Source organism: Pseudonaja textilis, chromosome 3 (assembly GCF_049901715.1).
Source record: "Pseudonaja textilis isolate UNSWEBS1 chromosome 3, rPseTex1.2, whole genome shotgun sequence".
NCBI classification, from domain to species: Eukaryota; Metazoa; Chordata; class Lepidosauria; order Squamata; family Elapidae; genus Pseudonaja; species Pseudonaja textilis.
Genome location: NC_141992.1, coordinates 124,486,877 through 124,504,663, shown reverse-complemented (window position 1 = coordinate 124,504,663; position 17,787 = coordinate 124,486,877). Strand labels below are relative to the sequence as shown.

General features: G+C 43.5%; 1 protein-coding gene across 1 annotated transcript; it reads left to right on the top strand.

Moving 5' to 3' along the window:
* Positions 1-7,331: 7,331 nt before the first annotated feature.
* Positions 7,332-8,689, top strand: LOC148126312 (endogenous retrovirus group K member 8 Gag polyprotein-like). The gene has a single exon (XM_087930394.1). The coding sequence runs from the start codon at positions 7,332-7,334 to the stop codon at positions 8,301-8,303; it is 972 nt and encodes a 323-aa protein (XP_087786520.1). The 3' UTR covers positions 8,304-8,689.
* Positions 8,690-17,787: the final 9,098 nt, after the last annotated feature.

Here is a 17,787-nt window from a genome sequence, read left to right as displayed (position 1 = left end):
TGGATATGATTTTACAAACGTATTTTGTGATGACCTTTGGCTGCAAACTGTATGACTAAATGGAAAACAGACATTTGACATGACAGATTTAATGCTCAACTTTCCTTTCTCTGATGAACTGGCAATCTTTGCCTTAACCTAAACTATACCTTTAATTACAGATCTTTAAATTACAATGCCAGCAATTTCTGTGAAAAAGCTGCAGCCTAAAGACAGGCTTTGGGTTAAAGAGTTATAATGAGGGTTGGTAGGCTTTGTTAGCCAACATATTTCAGTGCTAAAAGCTTTCAGTTAAAAAACACTACCTGAAACAACAAAAATCATTTTATTTTAGTAATATACAAGGAATACATGCTTCTGGATGTTTCTTGCACATAATCTCAGAGGATAAAACAAGTTTGGGGGAAGGGGACTAAGTATGGGGAGTTCAATCAGTACATCCTGTGTTGTGCCTCTTTTCCCATTCTACCTCATTATATCTTATATGAAATTGAAAAAAAAAGGTGTTGTAATGAAATAGAGGCAACAAGCTGGTCATGCTTGAATCAACTTAGTTTATTGTTTTTCCAACCTTATGTTCTGATTCTTTTTGCATTAGTTTCCTCTTTCATTAAATGTGTGTGTGTGTGTGTGTGTGTGTGTGTGAAATAAGCACACAGAGAGAGTTCTAGTCCTAATTTCTATCAAGTGGTCTTTGATTCACTGTCCTGTTTCCATCATCTTTCCTTCACTTCTTCTTGTCTTCTCCTTCCTCCTGGATATCTGTGCTTTCAGTCCCTCATCTTGTCTTTTGACTTCTTATTCACCTCCATCTTTCTTCCATCTCTCCTTTGATTATTGTTATTTCAGCTTTACTATCAGCTGCACTTTAATAGGCAATATTTTCTTGACTACTGCTCCTCTGTTTCTCTATTTTCCACAGTATTTCTTCCCTTAGCAGGAAGAGAGTGCTTGGGAAGAAAAGGGGGTCAAACATGCTTGTTCTAGCCTAAACTGGCAAATAGAAGCTGGGCAGATTCCAATTGCTGACTATATTCATTCATACAACGCACATTTTCATAAATAAGCCCATAAACCCATATTCTCAATAAAATATGCTATGGGAAAAAGTGACGGAAGACCAAGGAAAACACTGGAATAACTGAGGATGAATTGTGGGAACTATGATTCTTTGTTCTTTGTGTATGTGCTAGGACAATGGAGCCTTCTGGTGGTTGGCTGGAACACGGAGCAAGGAGCAAAGACAAATTGTTGTCATTTCTAACCAGAACTGTAGCAAACTTAAACTCTGCAGCCTTGTATGCTTTATGCAAATGATCAGTGCATGTTGTGTGATGTAATGTGTTAAGTTCGGAAAGGAGGGAGGCCACACCAGAGCTTTAATCATAACACACTTTATTCGGAGGAATAAAGGGGCTGTCGCGTCTGCAGCTAACAGCAGACCTACCAGCGAACAGCAGCTGGCTCAACCTAGCAGCCGGCTTTTATAGCCGACTGTCGAAGGGAGCCAGCCAATGGGGACTAAGAATGCCCCCGCAGGAATTGCGGACCTGATGGGGAACTGGTGTCAGCCCCGAGGACATTACACCCCTTCCCCCCAGATACGAACATGAGTAGTCTTTAAGGTATGAAGGCGGTTTGTGTTGCCGCTCTGACCGTCTTAGTTCGGGTGTAGGGACGGGTGGCACAGAGTTCGGGACAGCGGGGTTTTGGTCCCTTGGTAGCTGTCCAGCCACCCGATCTTGCTCGCCGGTCGCCGGCCGGGTTGTCGAATCGCTTCGGTCTCCCGGTGCGGTAGAGGAACTGCTGGGGATGGTTGCTGGTTCTGTAGGATGGTCACGGTCAGCCGTCTGCTCCCTCGGTTCGGTTGGTGGAGACAGGTTACTCTGAGTGTCCCAGCTAGGTGCCGGATGCGGTGCCTGGAATGTTGCCGTGGTCTCTGGGTTGGTGGCGGCGTGCTCGTTCTGCCGGCTCCTCAACTGATCCAGGTGTCTCCGCCAAATGCGCCCGTCTTCTAACTGGACGTGGTACGACCTGGGCCCCGTGATGGCCACGATCCTGCCAGGTACCCACAACGGGTCTCCCGCGTAATTCCTGGTGAAGATTTGATCCTGTAAGACAAAACTCCTGACCCTACTGTTAGACCCAATGGGTGTGTCTGGGCAATAGTGAGGGTGCAGCCTGTCTAGTATTGTCCTTAAGCGTCTGCCCATCAGTAGCTCTGCCGGAGACTTGTTTGTGACCGTGCACGGGGTCGAGTGTTGGCTTATAAGGAATCTAGAGAGTCTGGAATGCCAGTCATCTTGGGTGAACCTGGCGAGGGCCTCTTTGGTTGTTCTGACTGCTCTTTCAGCCAACCCATTGCTCGAGGGGTGAAAGGGAGCCGTTAGGATGTGCCGGATGCCTAGGTTGGCGACATACCGGCTGAAGTCTGTGGACATAAATTGAGGACCGTTATCCGACACAATAGTGTCCGGAAGACCGTGTGTGATGAACAAACGAGTCGGTGCTTGGGCGATTGCTCGTGTGGTGGTTGAGAGTAGGAGTGCCACATCGATCCATTTAGAAAATGAATCTACTACTATTAGGAATGTCTTGCCATGGAATGGGCCGGCCAGGTCAACATGTAGACGAGACCATGGTGCGTTGGCGCTTTCCCATTTGGTGGGAGGGGTGACTGGGGGCGCTGGCCAGGATTCTTGACAGGGACGGCAGGAGCTTACCCATTTCGCAATTTCATCGTCCATGCCTGGCCACCATACATAGCTCTGTGCCAACGCCTTCATTCGTACAATGCCGGTGTGCCCCTCATGTAATGCCTTCAGGACGGGTCTGCGTAGTGATTCCGGAATGACAACTCTGGTCCCCCATAGCAGACAACCCTGTAAACTGGAAAGTTCCTGTTGGCGGACTTTAAAGGGTGAAAATTCGTTAGAAGGGTTACTACCCAGCCACCCCCTCCGTACCCAGTCCAGGACCTGGGCGATCAGTCTGTCCTTCCTGGATTGGAAGGCAATGTCTCTTGCAGTGACTGGAATTCTGAACTCACTGGTGTCAAAAATGGTGTGGACTGGGGCCGGATCCTCCATGGGCGTTGGTAGCGGGCATCGGCTGAGGGCGTCTGCATGGCTGAGATTTTTTTCCTGGGCGGTGAACTAACTTGTATGAATACGCTGCCAGGAATAAGGTCCATCTTGTCATTCGGGGAGACAAGACTTGTGGTGTTTGCTTCTCTCCGGAGAGAAGTCCCAACAACGGTTTGTGATCTGTAACCAGTTCGAAGTTGTGCCCAAACAGAAATTCATGAAATTTTTTAACCGCGGCTACGGCCGCTAGGGCCTCTTTGTCGATTTGGCTATAGTTGCGTTCTGTCGTTGAAAATGTTCTAGAGAAGAACGCAATAGGGGCTTTGGACCCGTTGGGTAGTCTATGACTTAATACGGCCCCAATCCCGAAAGGAGAGGCATCTGCTGCCAAAACTAGCGGTAGGTTCTGGTTGAATTGGATCAGTACAGCGTCTGAAGTGAGGAGTGACTTGACTGCCCTGAAGGCATATTCCTCTTTGGGTCCCCAGTGCCATGGAACATTTTTATCTAAGAGTCTATGTAGTGGTTCTGCCACTGATGCCTTGTGCGGCAGAAATGACGCGTAGAAATTCAGCAGGCCTAGGAAGGCTTGTAGTTCTGGTTTAGACGACGGCGTGGGTGCCTCGTGAATGGCTTTAACCTTTGATTCTACCGGGTGGATGCCAGAGGCGTCTATTCGGTACCCGAGAAAGTCCACCTGCTTAGTGGCTATGGTGCATTTTTCTTTTTTTAGTTTGAGGCCATGCTGTCTGAATCTGTCTAACACCCCGCTAACTCTGAGGAAAAGCTGTGTTCTGTCCCGGGCGGAAACCAAGATGTCATCAAAGTACGGAACCATGCCAGGGAGGCCCTGTAGGATCCGTTCCATTAACGACTGGAATATGCCCGGGGCGACACTCACACCAAATTGGAGTCGCTTGCATCGGAAGGCCCCTCTGTGGGTAACAATGGTTTGCAATTCGGCCGTTTGGTTGTCCACAGGAAACTGTTGGTAAGCCTGTGACATATCCAATTTGGCGAATATCGTTCCGGGTTAGAATGTGTGCAGTAAATGCTGGATTACTGGCACTGGGTATGCGCTAGTCTGTAAATAGCGATTTATTGTGGTCTTGTAGTCTGAGCACATCCTTATACTACCATCTTTTTTGAGGGGTGTGACAATAGGTGCCTCCTACTTAGCAAAATCCGTGGGTTCGATTACCCCTTGTTTTAAAAATTTGTCTAGTTCCGCATCCAGCTTAGAACGCAGAGCGAATGGCACTCTCCGTGGTTTCAAGCGGATGGGAACTGCCTGGGGGTCCACTGAGAAGGAAATAGGTATGCCCTTGTATCACCCTAATTCATCGCTGAAAACATCAGCGTAATCAGAGAACAGTGAGTCGGTGTCAGAGGACAAGACAGCATGTACCCCCGTTAAGCTAAGGCCAAGAGAGGGGAACCAATCCAACCCCAAAAGACTAGGAAGGGCACCATCAACTACCACTAATGGCAGGTGGCCTTTAAAGGTTCTGAATTTGACTAGGAACTTGCCTGTTCCGATTACTGGAATATTCTTCCCTTGGTAGTCTCGTAAGGATAGGCGACTCTTCTGCAGCTGTTTCCTGGACAGGCTGGGACGTATTTTCTTGAGCGTGCTCCATGAAATAATCGAGAGCACTGACCCGGTATCGACCTCCATTAGGCAGGGTCTACCTTCTAAATGAATGGAGAGTTTAATTTTATTGGGTGTTAAGAAGGTATGGTTAGCTTGATAGCATGTAAAACAATTTTCTACTTGCCTGGATGGCCCCGAGGGGGCATAAGATGGTGGCTTTTGTGGAGCCACGTGCGCTGCCTGGCACACCCTAGCGATGTGTCCTCTTCTGCTGCAGTTGTTGCAGGTGGCACTTTTGAACCTGCACGTTGCTCTGGTATGGGGACCCCCACAGGAGAGGCACAGCAGGGTGTGCCTAGGTGCGTTGCCTTCTCTCGGTCTAGTTCCTACCTGTGGCTGCTTGAATGGTTTGAGATGGTGCACCTCAGATTGCTCGATGGGCTCTTCTTTGTTCACTGCCTCCTCAGAATGCACAGTGACTGGGTTAGCTTTGGGGGTGCTTCCCTGTATTTCAGCCGCTGACTGTATTGCCAATTCTGCAGCCAGGGCTTCTTCGATGGCTTGTGCGAGGTTGAGGTCCTTCCTTGCCAACAACCGCCTCTGTAGTCTTGTATCCTTGACTCCACAGACAAGTTGGTCCAGGAGCATGTCATCAAGGTAGCCTTTAAATTCACAGTGCAGGGCTGCGGTTCTGAGGGCTGCCATGTATTGGTTTATGGTTTCTCCCACCGCTTGCTTCCTCATGCGAAATGCGAAGCGTCTCGCGATCTGCGACAGTTTCGGCGAATAATGATTGGAGAGGGTCTCCAGTAGCTCAGACCATGGGACATTCTTGAGTTCTCTTTGGGCGAACAGTGCTGTTGCTGTGTCAAATACGGTGGCCCCACAATAGCTCAGGAAGAATGACTTCTTTTTGTTGTCTGTAGCGTCGGCCAGACCCACAGCATCAATATAATGGTTAAAACGGTTTTTATAAGAGTCCCATTTATCTTCGTCTGGCTTAAATGGCGGGAACGCCGGATTCGCATTCATGACTGGTTCAGCTTGTGGCAGGTAAAACAAGTCTCACTGGGAATACAGGCCCTGGAAAAGGTAGCAGCTACAGTTTGTAGTGCTGTTAAATGAGTGTTCAGCTTCTGAGTTCTCTCTGGGTTGTACAGGTAGCAGCTGCGCTCGCAGTGCAATTTCGGTCTAGTGATTCAGCTCGTGGAATCTCTCTGGGTTTTCTCGCTCTCTGCAGCCCTTGGTGGCTGGGAACAGATGTTATAACTGACGCCTGTTTGAAATTCGCGCCCTTACAAGGGCGAGGTGGCAATGGCTGCAGCTGCGCGCTGACAGCGATTTGAATTTCGCGCCTAGATTTAGCGGCCGTGAGCGTCGCGCTGGAGCTTCGCTACACGAAATTCTGGCAAGCTTGCTGTTGGGCGACTGAGGCTCTCAGCGCCCAACTCTCTTGTAGCTTATTTGTGTTCTTGAGCGGCTACACGCTCCGCTTCACTTCCTTCTCAAATGGCTGACCGGGCTCTCAACGACGCGGCTACGGTTCAGCGCTTCAGATTCGTGACATTTCAGCTCTTGTATAGCTGCTGGTTGGCCACATCCCATCCTCGTTGCCAAATGTTAAGTTCAGAAAGGAGGGAGGCCACACCAGAGCTTTAATCATAACACACTTTATTCGGAGGAATAAAGGGGCTGTCGCGTCTGCAGCTAACAGCAGACCTACCAGCGAACAGCAGCTGGCTCAACCTAGCAGCCGGCTTTTATAGCCGACTGTCGAAGGGAGCCAGCCAATGGGGACTAAGAACACCCCCGCAGGAATTGCGGACCTGATGGGGAACTGGTGTCAGCCCCGAGGACATAACATAATGCGTTTGTGATAGGACATTAACAAAATTGCTACGTTAACAAAGATTGCTTCTAATAAAAGAGGGTTTCAGAGTTCTCTCTGCGCTCTCATCCCAAGACAACTTTGCGTAGTGTCTTCTTTTCATGAGAGACCACCACAACTGGTGACCCCGACGTGATCCACTCAAAAGAGATATGTCTTTGGCACACCCATTCTCATCGTCTGGAATAGACTTGGTGCACCTCATCCGCTTGAATCGCTGGCGACAACGAATTCCTCGTGAGTACGGGTGGTAGATTCTCTAAGGAGCAGGCAGCTCACATTCAGGAAATCAGAGAATTGACCAAACGAAATATTTTTACCTTTAAAAAGGGGGGCTCCCTTCATGCCCCCCTCCCAAAAACCTCTACTGAGGAACTCCTAGAATACATTTGGCAACACTGCCCTTTTTATCCGGCTAAAGGCAGTATCAAAACTACAGTATGGAAGGAGATTGGAAAATACCTTCATGCAAGTCCTAGGGCCCCTTCGTCTATATTAATTGCTTGGAGGGTGGTTTTTGAGTCTCTCTCCTCTCTAGAGCAACCCCTACTTGGCCCCCTTTCTGGACCCCCTCCCTATGTGAATCCTGCTGTACAACTCTTGCCCCCCACTGTGGTGCCTGTGTCTCTTAAACTGACTGCCCCCCTGGAGGCAAATGAGGTCGGTAAACCTCCCCCCTTCTCCTGACCCCCCCCCACCAAATCCCTCTTCTTCTTCTCTTGCTTTCCCTTCTGTGCCTTCCTCTCCTGCCTTACCCCCTCCTATGGACACGGTTCATGCCGCCATCGCTGCACGAGTTAGTACTGGTGAGTTAGATCACTCCAACTGCCCATCAGTGTTCCCGTTAGTTCATGCACAGAATGTGCAGGGACAAAACGTCCCGCACTGGGAACCCATCCCTGTTAAATCAATCAAGGATATCAAACAAGCTGTACAAATGTATGGTATTCAGGCTCCATTTACGATGGGATTATTTAGAATGATGGCTAATGCCCATATAATGATCTCAGCTGATTGGCATAGCCTTTTTCATATGACTCTAACAGGGACTCAATTTGTTGTATGGCAATCAGAGTTTCTCCATCATTATCGCCTCTTGGCAGCTCAAAATCCGAATCTTACTGCAAATGAACTGGCAGGAGAGGGTGCCTTTGCTGCTCCCGCAGCTCAATATAATAGCCCTATTAATGCTCTTAATCTTTCTGCACAAGCCGCTCTGCTTGCTCTCTCTCGCTTGGATGACCCTCATACCTCCGCACAATCTTTTGCAAAAATTCTACAAAATTCCAATGAACCCTATGCCAATTTTATTGAACGCCTCCAAACGGCCCTACAAAGGCAAATTACAAATGAGGCGGCTCGGCAGGAAATTCTTCTTAAATTGGCATATGAGAATGCTAATGCAGACTGTAAAACCTTGCTTACTCCCTTGATTAATTCTCCAGATGCCACTCTAGCCCAATTCCTACAAGCCTGCAGGGTGGTGGGAACATACCAATACACTTCCAAAATGATGGCTGCAGCTATCACCAGAGGTAATAAGCCATCTGGTAATTGTTACAATTGTGGGAAGCCTGGCCATTTTAAATCACAATGCCGAGCCCCCGGCGGGGGGGCAGCAAAGCCCTCCGCCAGTAGAGATGTTCGACCAAAAACAGTCTGCCCGAAATGTAAGAAAGGCTATCATTGGGCTAATCAATGTCAATCAAAAACTGAACCCTCGGGAAATGAGTAGAGGGGCTAGCAGCTAGCCCCTCTCCCAAGGCTGCCCATATACCATCCACTGTGTATGAATTATCAGTGGCAGAAGATGTGTTCATATCCTTTCCCCATCTACCACTCTCTGTCGGCGCACAGCTTCCTCCTTCTGCCTCCTTCTCCTCCAATAAAACTGCTCTTATACAATCTCACCCTCATGCCCTCCTCAAAGGAATCTCTGTGGTTCCCGATCTGCTTTATCCTTCCTCAAAACTCTCAGCCATTAACCTTTCTGTGCTATCCACTCTTCCAACGAAGTTACAAAAGGGTGATGTCGTAGCAAAAATGATCATGGTACCGCAACTTCCCTCTGATGTGCTTGCCCTCACTAGATCTATCACCGAAACTAAGCCCACACTCTTGGCTTTAATCAAAGGTCGCCGCTTCACTGGTCTTCTGGACTCTGGTGCTGACATCTCAGTGATACGCTCTGACGAGTGGCCTACAGACTGGGAAACAGAGACCTCCCCATCAGTAAGAGGTGTAGGAGGGATTCAAACGGCTCGCATCAGTAAGTTTTGGCTCCCTGTGACTTCTGAAAACCTCACAGGGACTGCACAAATAAAGCCCATCATCCTCCCCCTTCACACGAATTTGTGGGGGAGGGACTTACTCTCTCAATTTGGTGCTAAATTGCAGCTAGAATGACTCACCCTCTTCCCCTTCGCTTGACCTTAACCACGGACGTTCCTGTTTGGGTTGATCAATGGCCGTTGCCAGCAAATAAATTGCTTGCATTGCAGCAATTAACAGCCGCATCCGCTGCTACTATTCTATCCACTTTCTCTCTTTCTCTCTTTCTCCCCTAACCCCTTGGGACAGTCATAACTATTTTCATCAAAATAAAAGGGCTCTTATGAAGGAATTCCAAATCACCGCCCAAGAGGCTGCCGCAATTATTCAACAATGCCCTACTTGCAGCAAGCAAGCCCCTGCCCTGCCAATGGGAGTAAATCCCAGAGGCTTAAAAGCCTGCCAAATTTGGCAAATGGATGTAACCCAGTATGTGACTTTTGCACCATGGAAATATATCCATGTTTCAGTGGACACATACTCAGGGTTCATCATGGCCTCCCTGCAAAGAGGAGAGACCACAAAACATTTCATTAACCATTGCATCCAGTCATTTGCGTGTCTGGGAAAGTCCTCAGAATTAAAAACTGATAATGGCCCCGCCTATACTAGTACCAACTTTGCTACCTTTTGTAAACAATGGGGCATTTTGCACAAATTTGGCATTCCATACAATTCTCAAGGGCAGGCCATAGTAGAAAGAGACAATCTGACCCTAAAGAATGCTCTTGACAAAGTTCAAAACTCGATGGGGAAACTCACCCCAGGGCTACCCATGCTGCAAAACAAGCTTAACTTGTGCTTATTTACACTGAATTTCCTGAATGAGTCTGGCACACCTTCTTCCTCTCGGCACTTTTGCTCTCCATCCAAGGATGCTCCTAGACCTCCAGTCTACTTTCAACAGTTGCCAGATCCCACATGGCACGGGCCAGCTGAACTTATAACCTGGGGATGAGGGTACGCGGCTGTTTCCTACAACAACGCCACCACCTGGGTCCCCGGACGACCAGTGAGGCCTTTTCTACCCAAACCAGCCTTGCCTACATCAGCATCATGAAGCTGCCCGCTGCATTCATCATTTGCCTCCTGGGTTTCTACATCATTCCTGCTGATACGACAGCCACCCCATCCTCCTGCGACGCCTGCATCAAAACTACTCGCAGCGGAACGAAAACCCAATCCACCCTGATCTATCCTACCTTGAAGCCTGAGTGCAACTCCACAACGGTCTCCCCTTGTCTGCATAACAACACTCAATATGCGCAATGTTACACTGCCGAAGGCATTCAGTGCTATGAACCCAAGGCAGTGGGACCCATTACAGCATCCCTATATGTCTATGCATACAAAGGTGGCTCCAGTTCTGATCTTGCAGGAATGTTCTCTACCAGTCAAAAAAAAAATGGGTACATAACCCATAATGTCACTCGGGGGGGGGCTACCAACACCTCAGTATGCTTTGATGCTTGCCTTGCCATCAGCAAAGGTCAAGGTCCTAACGACGCTGCAGGAGTTACCTGCGGCTCACACAGCTGGCAGAGATCTTATCTACAGGAAAAGAAATATCTCTTTCAAAAAGTGTCCGGGACTAACGTGGGGGCCACCACTGTTTACAACTACTGGTACACCCCACCTATTGACTCTGCTCAAGTAAGAGGCCCTCAAAATATTAATATCACTGTTAAATCAAGCTCTACTTCATGTACCACTGACAAATGCAATCCCATTTGCTTGTACACTCACTTACCTGAATCTAAGGGGGTACAATATCGTTTTTTAGGTCTTGATTTTAGAGACATGTTTGGATCCTGGTTCCCAAAATTGCCTGGTTTGCAAGCTATTGTAACGCTCATTGGTATGATTGCTGCGGGATGTGTTGTATTGCCTTGTGTATTACCCATCTTTGTATGCACTATTTCTAACAGTTTATCCTTCTTGGCTGAGAAAAAAGCCACTGCGCAGGTAATGGCTCTCTGGAATCAACAAATAACTAACACATATGAACCACTGCCATCCGAAAATGAGATAGGAGAGCCAACCTGTGATGACCCAGACGAGGACAAGATGTTTGTGATGGTTGAAGAAGTCACGAATGCCGTGGATAACATCAGCATGCACAGCACTCTTGCCTACGGGCCTGACAAAGACTGTTGTTGGGACTAAAACACTCCCTGTCTCTTAAAAAGGAAAAACAGGGGAGATGTGGGAACTATGATTCTTTGTTCTTTGTGTACGTGCTAGGACAACGGAGCCTTCTGCTGGTTGGCTGGAACACAGAGCAAGGAGCAAAGACAAATTGTTGCCATTTCTAACCAGAACTGTAGCAAACTTAAACTCTGCATGTTGTGTGATGTAATGCGTTTGTGATAGGACATTAACAAAATTGCTACGTTAACAAAGATTGCTTCTAATAAAAGAGGGTTTCGGAGTTCTCTCTGAGCTCTCATCCCAAGACAACTTTGTGTAGTGTCTTCTTTTCATGAGAGACCACCACAATGAATCTCTGTTTGGATTGGGCATGTATCCAAGGATATAGCATAAAAAAAGATTACTAAGGCATATTTATGCTGTTGTAAGGAGGAGGATGACAAACATCCTCCTCCATGACAGGTAAGGCATTCTTTCAGAAAGACCCAACTTATAAAAAACAACTAATGAACTAATCAAGGAGAGAAGCAACCTAGAACTAAGGAGAAATGTTCTAACAGTTAGGACAATTAACCAGTGGAACAGCTTGCCTTCAGAAGTTGTGGGTGCTTCATCATTGGAAGCTTTTAAAAAGAGGCTGGACAGCCACTTTTATGGAATGCTATAGAGCAAGGGTGTCAAACTCATGGCCTACAGACCAGATGCATCATGTGCTGGCCACAACCATCCCCAGGTCAGCAAAGAGGAAAAAAGTTGTGATATATCACATGATGACAACATGAGGCTGCGAGTTTGACACCCTTTCTATAGAGTCTCCTGCTTTGAGCAGGGTGGTGGACTAGAAGACCTCCAATGCCTCTTCCAACTCTTATTCTGTTATAATCTGTTATAAAAACCAAACTAAACCAAACCAAAATTTCAGAATGTAACTTCTGAATCACACAAAGCAGGTATTTTTTTTAAAGTATAGTATTACAGTATTTTCTATTTGTTTTCATACACAGTGAAATATAGAAACATTGGAACCAGCACCATGGCTCAAGCACCACTATACTCACATTCAAAATAAAGTCATGGTTCTGTATCTTTAAGTATATTTTAAAAATGAATATAGCAGCATTAGCAAAGTCAGAATACAAGTGAAAGCATTAGCAAATTCAGAATACAAGAGAAGATGGACCAGTTAGAATACATATCTAGGGAAACTGTTATATTTCAGTAATTTTGAAAGGCATAAAAGCATATAGAAAGTTATCTGAGGTTAGTGCTTGACACAATGTTAAAAAATTTTTTTTCTCTTTTCAATTATTTAATATCTTACCACTGTAGTATGATGGGAAGGCTCAGCAGATTAAACATCTACAATTAGTTTTGCATAATTGGGAAGAAAACTACTCTTCTGGTTTTAAAGAAGGAAATCAGTTTACAACTTTCATCAGTTTTTGAAAAGCCTCCATGTTCTGAAAATGTGAAGTTCACACTGTCTAGATTTAATTATAAGCTAAATGACTGAATCAACTTTTATAGGTTGATAGGTTTTATATTCATTTATATTAATTTAATATATTTTGTTAATTAGGGATTATGTGTATGTGTGTTGTGGGTTTGAATATAACCATTATTTATGTTATTGTTTTAGAGGATGTATTTCACTATTAAAATAAAGAAAATTGGGCACAATTGAATTTCTTCTGGATGGAACACATGACAATCCACAGTCAAAGCATTCCAATGCAAACTCAGTTGTTTAATCTGGCTGCAGTCTAGCTTCCATTAATATGAAGCAGGCTTATGGCTATAGTTCAGAATTCCCCTAAAAGTATCATGGGCTGCAGGAAGAACCAGCCATTCAAATCCTGGATTACATAAAGGCTGATCAAACTCTTGAGACAATGGTGAGTAAGCAGAAACCCCTATAAATTGAGCAAACAATTCAGCTGATACTAGTATAAAATATTCACTCTGATTTCTAAAAAAAATCTTAAAATGGTTGCCACACAGTACTTCTCTGGGCTACAAAAAATGGCATATCTGAGATATATCTAAAATTTTGAGAAACTATCACAGGTACTTAAAGCCGATGACCTGTTGTCCTATGATTATCAATGTATCAATTGTATTTTCTGAGGCTACTAGAAAATTGCTTTATTTTGGTTTCGGATAGTTAATAATTTGTGGTTCTCAACACAAGACTGATTGAACACAAAGGTTTTTCTAAATCCAACTTTGGTCAAAAGAGAAGATGATTGAATATATTAATAATCTTTAATTGAAATCATTAATAAAACATAGGGAGCTGTTTGTCTGCTATTTTGGAGCATGTAGATCACAACCTCTCAAATATTTGATCAGAGAGCTAATGTACTTAATTCAATGTAATATTTAATGTAATATAATGTAATATTTAATGTAATTAAATAAGGTAGAACCAAAATACAATATTATTGTGATGACCCAGAGTGTATCAGAAATATAACAAAAACCAAAACGTAAATAAAGGTCCTTTAATGCTTTCAACTTGGCTTCACTGTTTAATTGTTCACAGTTGAAGTTAAACTATTTTTAAAATAACATTTCAAAAAAAAAAAAAAACACAGTTCAAATTCAAAGCGCAGATAATGAAGCAAAAACCCAAAAAACCCACACTGAATAAAGTTATAGGATAAATAATTACCAACTTCAGGAAGATAACCAGGTATAGTCCGTTGGAAGAAGATAAACCTTCTCTAGGAATAAAACAATAATTTGTCTCCAGTGTTTGTTAGCACACAGGTCCAAACTCTTATGCAGATCTCACACCTGCAACCCATGAAGAGGATCAGGGCCCTCTTCTCCAGAGTAGACCATGTTTTTCCCTGATCCTCTCCTTCAGAGTCAGTCTCCACCTGACCAGTATCTTACAGGTCTTGATGATGTTATTGGGTTGGTCAGATACCCATAAGTGGACATTCATTCTCTAAAACATGCTTACTCATCCTCTACTATGATATCTTTCTAACCAGTTATCTAGCTTACTGCATAGATCCTTTGCATTCAATTCATTGATTATACTTAGATGACATAATTCTATGGTGAGGACACCTCTTAATTCTTTACATTTTGACTGCTCAAACTGATAAGTTTTTTTGTGTGGAAAACTACTATGTGGCCCATGAAAAGCAACCATTTCCGAGTTATAGGAGATTGGAGAATCAATCCAATGGCACAGACATTCTACTGATTACAAGAGGGGATTAGGTTGTAGACAGAACTATTTACTCTGTAGTCCCCTCTCTGTCTAACTCTTTGCTGCTGCTTCTCTGAAGCATTGCTTATCTGAGCACACATCTTCTGCTTTTCTGCACAGTATGGAGGTATTTGCATGTAACATATTCTACATTATATTATTTTACTCTTCTCCTGTAGGATATAACAAGCTATGTGCGAGGCACTGCTATCCTGTATTTTCTATGTTTTTATGTTGTAATTACAAAACCCACTTTACTAATCTTTGCTCAGATCGGATACCCATTATCAGGAACACTTGCACATCTGTAAAATATTTCATCCACCAACATGGTCAAGTGGGGTGATTCTCCCCCCGCCCAACTGTATAGTGCTCTGGCTTTTCTTTTCATGAGCACAGCATACCTTAATTTCATCCCATTGTCCTGAACTGCCATCACTACACCTACATGAGGGAATGCTCCACATAGTCAGACTTGACTGTGTTGATTGCTCTACAGAGCAAAATCTTATTAAACTGAAGTACTTCTGAATTAATTGAAGTGTAGAGTCCTTTGCATTACATCTTTGGGAAAAATTATTTGGGGGAGTTGGGGGTTTCACACTGACAAATAGTGAGTGGACTGTGTTTATCACTTGCATATCACTGCAAGGTAACTTAACTGGATTCAGATGAAATCAGCTAAGTGTTGTCTTGCACAGCATGGTGCATAGCAACGGCTTGAAGTGCAGTCATTTTCTATAGCAAATGAGAAAGCTTAAATCCAACAAGGCAAGCTTTGTTCCTTTAAGAAGCAAGTCTATGGAGTTTAAAAATATCCACACCACAGTCTCCTGATTGCATATTCATATTGGCACAATAACATTCTCTTCTCTTCCGCTGGGATTATTGCCTTTTTTCATGCAGAAGCCAATTTCAGAAAGGACATAGGCAAAAGAAGGGCCCTACTTAACTTAACTTAGACATACAGAGAATGCATATTATCCTGCTAGATAGTTCTCTTTCTAAAATATATAAACACTTCCTCACTATCAATAAATAAATAAACAATTTACAAGACACGAGTTGTCATGTATGATGCTTGTTCATGGCTTAAGCCTGAAGAAAGGAACAGAAATATAAAGTAGCAGGCAGATGAAGTCAATTGAAGATCCCGGAGAGAGAGAAGATATTACAAGACAGACTGGTGGTGTTCTTTTGGTGTTAAGAATGACATATAGGGGTACCATAAATGCAAATGTCTATGCTACACAATGCTAGCATCTAGACTTAGGGTTGATTAGAATGCCATTAGTAAGGAAGAATATAGAGATGGTGGGATAACCATAAGAAGGTCAACCCATGACATTACCAGATCATATGTTCTGTCTGTTAAGGTCATTGTATGTTTTACATTGCTTTTTTATTATTCCTGTCTAACATTTCTTATGCAAACAAATACAAACTCCTATTGGTAGACATTGCATATATGTCTGTATAATTGGATAGTCTATACAATTGAGTTATGTCTTCCATGCGCTGAGGTAAATTCCAGATTAAATTCTTTAGCGTGTCCTCTGAAGACAATCTCAGACAGCAGTGTCCCAATGATCTTTTCCAATTGAAACAAACTCAAGGTAAACTAATGATCTGAGATTACTATAAAACATATACTCCTAGGCAAACTATTATAATAATCTGTTGCATGTTCTATACTCACTTAAGCTACTCCGTGGTCTTATTTTGAAAGCCTTGTTAGAGACTGTGACCCCTTTGTTGACTGCATCAGTAAATATTAAAAGCATTCTACATCTGCTAGCCAGCAGAAGCCAGTCAGCTTATTTCCTTCTGTTCAGAAATGTCAGAAACACAATCCTTGAAGAGAAATTATCTCTGTCTGTCTTTCTGTCCATCTAGCTAGCTACCTACCTACCTACATACCTACCTACCTACCTATCCACCTACCAATCTGTTGATCAATCTATCAATCTATTCATCTATCATCATCTACTATCTATTGGCAATTTATTTTTCAATTTATTTCCAAAGTCCAGAATCTCCTCCCAGTGGGTCTAGGTGATAAGGCATTCTCATTCTGTACTCAATTAAGAAAACTATCTAGAACTATTTATATTAAGTAAACCTAGAAGTCTAACATTTTCTGTCTTTTCTCTGAAAGGTTATTTCAGTGTGATATTTCAAGAGGAAATAGTAAAATATAATGCAATTACCATTGGATGATGGTACAAAATGGCACAAAATTCCCTTAATTCTTGACATCTAGAACTCTAAAAATAAAATTGGTCTGACTAAATACCTAGTTTATTTCTTCCCTTATTAAAGAGATTAGCCACTTTTTTTACAGTGATTGAATGGCAAATGAAGATTTTATTAAATAATAGCTACTTTCTATCTATCTATCTATCTATCTATCTATCTATCTATCTATCTATCTATCTATTGATCGATCTATCGATCTATTCCTAAAAAAAAGTATGGTTAGGATAAGGCACTGCTAAGTTCTCTATGTCTTTTGCTGTTATGCTTTCTGCACAAATGGGAAAGGTGAAACATGGTATTTTCTATTGAAGAGCTGTGAATTTAACTTCAGTCTCTGCTAAGGAAATTGAGAAGGTGAGTTTTTCAGTAACATGGCATAGTACTCAACAATAGGCAAATCTAAGATAACGTACATTCCTATATCTTACTTTCCTGTGGCCAATGGTGCACTTTCCAAGATAGCTGGTATGCAAAAGATTCTGGAGTCTTAGAACAGCAAGTTATATCCTTTTTATTGGCTTAAATGTATGGAAGGAGAAGGGGGATCAGAAAAAATGGAGAAGGTTAGAAATGAATGGTTCTCATCGTAAGGGTGGATCCAAGTACCTTCAGCAAGCAGAAGTTGGAACTCTTTTGTTATTTCTTTGTCATTAGGAGCCAGTTCTGTCTGGTATGCTAATAATTCCAGCTGTGGGAGGGTGTAAAATCTAGGTAGATGTCAACTGTTTGCAATTACAGGAAAAACAATCTGTTGGGAAAGTGAAATGTGTTGATATTTTTTTAATACTGATGCTCCTTCTTGAACAAATAAACACCCAGCACTCAAACATCGACAATGCTATTATTTCTCTTATCTTGTAAAGCTCAAAGTCAAGGTCAGCTCCAGGTAATTACAGTGATACATTTTTCTTGGAAGCTTTATGGCTGTCTTTGATTTATCCACGATGTGCTTTTGACCTCTCAGTCTTACCTACAGCTCTGGAATTCCCAGATGTTCCCTATCGAAGTTCTCATTTTAGAGACTAGCCAAGATCAGCTATATGCTGCCACCTGTTCAAACATTTGTCCCAAAGGCTACAAATACCAACATCCACTTGCTTCACAAAAGGTTTACCTGCCAGGAAGAGGACAGAAATTATCTGCTAAGCAGTAGTTTGGAAATTATTCTACTAAGGCTCAAAGAAGCCCACAGTTTCAATCCCTGTACCTCAATTGAAGTACAAGTTCAAAGTAAATAGATTTAAAATGATAA

Coding starts and splice junctions, on each gene's coding strand:
- LOC148126312 (XM_087930394.1), top strand. CDS start 7,332: ATGGACACGGTTCATGCCGCCATCGCTGCACGAGTTAGTACTGGTGAG.